At 42.0% G+C, this 6,137-nt stretch overlaps 1 protein-coding gene across 1 annotated transcript in view; it reads left to right on the forward strand.

The window, feature by feature from the left end:
• The window catches only part of LOC101848324 (synaptic vesicle 2-related protein), a gene marked incomplete in the record, with an annotated part of 40,420 nt that overhangs the window by 23,832 nt on the left and 10,451 nt on the right, over positions 1 to 6,137 (forward strand). Inside the window, 1 exon segment of the mRNA XM_013088708.2 lies at positions 5,233 to 5,314. Coding sequence (XP_012944162.2) covers positions 5,233 to 5,314 — 82 coding nt within the window.

The following is a 6,137-nucleotide window of genomic DNA, read 5'->3' on the forward strand; positions in this document are numbered from 1 at the left end:
TTTTGAAGGGGGGAGGGGTGACCGGAGGGGAAAGGGGAGGAAGGGTCAAAGCTTAGTGCTGTATCGTCTATTATCAACTAACTTTCTGCAATAGTCTAACCTGTGTGAACAGGACAACGTTGGAATGGGCTAAGAGGGGATGTAAAGGGGAGGGGTTAGGGAAAGGGGGTGGAAGGGGTTGGGGATGTTGGGTGGAGTTCGGATGGAAAAAGGGAGGGGGGGGGGAAGGGAAGGGATAGTTGCAATTCGGAGGGAGTGACAATAGGTTGGTGGGGAAGAGAGGGGAGGGGAGGGGAGTTGAAGAGGTTGCTGGGTAGGTTTCGTTTGCTAACGATTCAACGCCAACTTCTGGAGTGGGTGTTGAGTACTGAAAAGGTGACTTGTTTAATGTTTATTTGTAAGTATGTGTCTGTCTGATTATTCACTTCCACCAGCGTATGTACTGTAATGATTAGGCGCTTCGCTGTCACGCGTAGGAGACGCAAGTTCGATTCCCGAGTGGGGAGAAATTTTTTATCGAGTATCGCCGTCTTTCTCGTGGGATGTCGTATCCCTCTCAGTCCGGGTAGGCCCTGATAGGTGAGGCCTGGAGCCCGCCAATTAAATAATTTCAACTGTGTCGACGGGGGCGTAAAAACTCCTTCTGCCGCCTTTTTCACCCAGTCCCTGTTCCCCTCAATCATCACTTCTGGCTGCGCCTGGGAACAGCGACTGCTGACGTCATCGTTATTGAGGAAACAGCGACCGGGGAACAGTATTTTACTCTATTACTTTGTGAAAGTATAACTAGGTGTAATCACCTACAGCATCGAATACAGCTAGGCAAAACACATTATAATTCATCTCGACTTTTAAGTTTAAAAGATGTCAAATTTGGACAAAAGACTAGCTTTTAAAGCGAAATTTGTTAACTCACACTGTTGACATGAGGTTTTTTTAAATTTTTAAGACTTCGATATCTTTATTTGAATCTTAATTAATCAAACTGTTTCAATAATGATGTATATTCTTTGTGCACCTTCTCTTAATGATTTGTTTCAGGACTTAATCGTCCACAGACATTCGTGGGGTCTGTAGGCCCCTATATCTCAGTAAAAAAATAAAAGCGTCTTTCGACCAAGTGGCATACTGTACACAGTACAGTGACTGTGCAGTGTGTAGGAATATAGCAGTTTTGACGCCAGATGCGTAATGCAGTTCGTGGTTTTGAGACATGACTAGATTCAAAATTGACAATGCCAAAAATACAATTTGCTTAAGTTTAAATATGGCATCAAATCAGGTTCCACTTGAGCCACTTGGTTTATTCTGATACCCTGATTCCGAAAATAAAATACGTTTTTAGCAGCGGTGATTGTTTTTAAAATTATGCAAGCAAAGTTTAATCCCGCGAGGAGACAAACTTCAAAAAGATTCAGCGTCCCAGCTGGCCTCTCCCAAATCATACTTTGGGGCCTATTACAAGATCAGTTAGAATTGACAGTTTTGGTTTAAAAAAAGGAGAAATCTTTTTCTTTTTTTTTCAGTTTCAGCTTCTAAATCCGCGCGAGATATTTGGTTGATTTTGATTCATTGGTCCCGAATTTGATATTATTTTTCCGATAGGACGTAATTTTCAATGTTTAAAGACGATTTTTTTAGGCGGGCCGCAGGTGTATCAATACCATAATCAATACTACCACGACAAGGTATTCGCTTAGCGCAGTCGCGGTTCCCCGGGCGAATTTTTGACCGTCATTGTTTACCGGTTCTCCGACTCCATTTATTTATTTCTCTTTTTGGCCACACCTTCCCTAGTTTTTCAATCTTTCTATTAATATTTCTCATTCAATTGATGTGAATTTAGCAAGTTCAAATACGACATAGCAAGAGCAAATCTAACATTGGTGTAGTTTTGTGACACTAGAATTTTAAATGTGACGCCTATTTTATAAACACTGTGATGTACCCTGTAAGATTAAATATGAGCATAGCACCTTTAAATTGAACACAATTTGTTTTTCAAATGTGACTTTACACGCTAAAAATATGTGATGCAATAGAAATTGTAAATTATGTTGTGAAGAAAGGAAAAGTGTCGGCGGGTTACTCAAAAAGCGCTGATGCAGACAAACCCGCATTTACAAAGCATGATATCTAGGAGGTGAGGACTTCTTACAAATTGCATATTTGGTAGGTGTAAACTGTACAACTGCCTAAGATATTGTTAAAAGAGCGAAGAGAGAGAGAGAGAGAGAGAGAGAGAGAGAGAGAGAGAGAGAGAGAGAGAGAGAGAGAGAGAGCCAAGTAATACTGAGACTGAAACAATGATATGTGTCTGACGACATGAGAACCGTTGTCTGAGACATTGTTGACAGGCACCTGACTTTATTATTGGTATGACCAATGGAGAACTCAGAGTCTGCGCCGGAGTCCGTGGTGTAGCGGTTAGGTTCTTCGCTATGGCACTCAGGAAACCTGAGCTCGATTCCCCAATGTGGAGAAACTTTCATCGATTATCATCAATCTGTCTTTCTACTGGGACATTGTATCCCCCCCCCTCAGCCTGATAGGCAGGATCAGTAGCCAGCCTTTGCATGATCTAAATTGTGTCTATGGAGACGTTAAAATACCTCAGTCAGAGTCTGACTTTGTCAGTCTTGCCATGTAAGTTGGACAGCCATCAGCACAATTTTGACGGGCTTCCGAGTACCATGAACAAGTTAGAAGGCACACTCTCTGAAAGAAATTCAGGCTGCACTAAGGATCTGCATCCTTCATATGCAACATACCTGGATACCAGGAAGTGTCATCTCTGACCCAAAAGTTCACGGTCACGAGCTGCCATTGGGCATTCTGCCTTATCCAGGCCAGTTATTCTTTGTCTTCCCCTGGCTCTCTGCCCTACATCCTTCCCTCAAGCACCTCTTTCACAATGCAACCTGGCTCTTGCTGAAAGAAATAGAAAATCCAACTGCAATAGGAATTGATATGCAAAATGACTGATGCATTATGTACGAGTCAGCTAACCGGCGTCTGTGGTAAAGCGCTAAGGCGCTTGGCTGTCCCACGCAGGAGACCCGAAATCGATTTCCGAGAGGGAGATAATTAATTTAAACGAGTATCTCGGTCTTTCTGTTGGGATGTATTCCTCTCTGCGCGGGTTGGCCCTGACAGGCAGGGTCAAAAGCCCACCTCCTGAATTGTATCGATGGGGGCGTAAAAACTCCAGCATAAATTGATTTTTATTCAAGTCAGCGAATCTATCTACAATGACGAGTCAGGCGTATACCTGCGGATAAAAAAACACGTGGACGATCTCGCCGAGGGACTGGAGCAGTTTCCAGGGACATTTGGTGTAAATAATGTTGGTGGCCTCATATACCATGAGCTGTAAAGGAGGAATAACAGGTGATCTACGGTGGATGCAATTTTCATCGTAGATAATGCATCTGCTCATAGGCAAGCAGCCAACCTGCAAATGCCTTCAAAATGTTGTTCTCCCCTGTCTGCCTCCTTTCTGCTCTGTTTTCAATACGTGAAAAAAATGTATTTGCTTTGTGGAAGGCACAAACAAAAGAAAGAGTGGCCGAAATTTGTCGCAAACTCCCGAATCAGCACCACGAAGAAAGGATGGCAACCTTAACACAAATCGCCCGAAGTGGTTAGTACATCAAAGATGCAAGCGTATTTTAGGGGTACGGGTATGCTGACGTATTTCATTTTGCCTGCCTTCTTTGGAAGAAAAGACATTTTCACGCAAATGCAAGTTTCCCTAAATTTTATGTGCTTGGGATCTATGGATGAGAAGGGACATTCCATTAATGTATTTGCCTAAAACCATTTAAAAACAGTGTCTCCACTAGAGAAAGAGGAGTAGGGGAGTTGTTGCTTTGAAAGCCTTTACACCCTTGTCACTTTTGCACTTATTATGTTACACACTTTTCTTCACATTTGAAATGGCAATTTTCACATTTGTGTGCACTACATTCAAATTTGAAACAGCACGTCACATAGATCTAATTTGGCCTTCCTGTATCACCTATGTCACATCTGAACTTGCTATTTTCATATTCGAAGGGGAAATACTATACCAAGCATTGGGTCGTATAAACAAAGAAGTGTGTGTACACATGTGTGCAACCGCTCAAGTGTACACATACATGTCTTGATTGACGCTCGTAATGACGGTTCGCCCAGTGAACAAGAACATTTCTTTCCACTTTGGAAAAGAATTCGGTCTCCTGCGTGAGATAGCGAAGCGCCTAACCATCCGTCCATCCATCCATCCATCCATCCATCCATCCATCCATCCATCCATCCATCCATCCATCTATCCATCCATCCATCCAGCCATCCGTCCATCCATCCATCCAGCCATCTCATATCCATCCATCGATTCATATTGATACTCCTCACAACAGATTAATCTACTGTTTCGTCGAGCTGCATTACCATCATCATCATCAGCAGCACTACCACCACTACTACCTCCATCATCACCCAAGAGATAAATTCACGGGTCTATTCACCACCACACCGCCACCATCACCACAACCACGAACACCACCCCACCAAAACCACCGCCACCTCCTCCACCACTAACTCACCATCATCATCACCACAGCAACCACATCCGACACCACACAACCACCACCCCACTAAGACCGCCACCGCCTCAATCACGACAGCCATCATCATGACACCACCATTACAACCACCAACAACATCAAAATCACCATCTACGCGACCGCCAGTAATATGACAATCATCACCACCACCACTACCACCACCACCAACAACAACAACATCACCAGCACCACTACCACCACCTCAATGACCTGTACTACAACCACCACCATCACCATCACCACCACCACCACCACCACCACCACCACCACCACCATCGCCACCATTGCCACCATCACCACCATCACACTACTTTTCTTCTTCAGGTGTCAGGTCTGGAGCAGATATTGACGTTCCTTCCTGTTGTCTGTCTTCTTGATTAGCTCGGTTTTTCTCTTTGCCGGTTTGTTTTATTCGTAGCAAAATTGTTCCGGCCATCTGTGTACAATGTATGTTGTTCTTTATCTTCCTCTGCTATTTTTTCTCTCTTTTTTTTATACACAGCAGCAGCTTCTCCAGTCCATTTGATCTCTTTATGTGGCCAAAGAATATCACTTGTCTTTCTCTGACGGTTCTGATAATTGATCTTTCACATCCTGCCACACTGTTCTGATTCTCCCACAGAATCACCTTGACTTTTTTCCTGTTCACTGCACGAGCCGTCATTACTGGTGTCTATCAAGGCATCTATGTCTACACATCGGAGGTAATACGCTTGTTATGTCTACACATTAGATCTAACACACTTGTTATATATACACATTAGATCTAACACACTTGTTTTGTCTACACAATAGATCTAACACACTTGTTATTGCTACACATTAGATCTAACACACTTGTTATGTCTACCCATTAGATCTAACACACTTGTTATGTCTACACATCCGATCTAACACACTTGTTATGTCTACATATTAGATCTAACACACTTGTTATGTCTACACATTAGATCTAACACACTTGTTATGTCTACCCATTATATCTAACACACTTGTTATGTCTACACATCAGATCTAACACACTTGTTATGTCCATACATCTGACACAACACACTTATTTTTATTCTACACATCAGAGGTAACGCACTCGTTCTATGTCTGCACTTCAGAAGTAACATACTCACGTTTTACGTTTACAATTTAATTAGCGGTAACACAAACATTTCGTTTTATCTATATATGCATACATCAGAGGTATAAAACGTTCACCTTTTGCTTCATATTTCATCTACCCATTAAAGGCAACACATACTTTAAAAAATTGTTATATCTTACGTTATACTTTAGAATTATACGTCTTTTAAAAATCTGTGTCTACACACCATAGGCATCTACTCCAAATCTTTTGTTTCATAGATATGTCCACACATTAGAGGTACCACAACTTGACATTTGATACTCAAACAAATATACAGAACGAAGATATAATTTTTTAAAAAGCAAGGGCACCATTTTTTATGTCTCTCAAAAATAGGGACATTTTTTTAAACCTTAACTTTACTTTTACTTTACTTTTTACTTAAAAAA

This window comes from Aplysia californica, unplaced genomic scaffold (genome assembly GCF_000002075.1).
Source record: "Aplysia californica isolate F4 #8 unplaced genomic scaffold, AplCal3.0 scaffold00794, whole genome shotgun sequence".
Lineage (NCBI taxonomy): Eukaryota > Metazoa > Mollusca > Gastropoda > Aplysiida > Aplysiidae > Aplysia > Aplysia californica.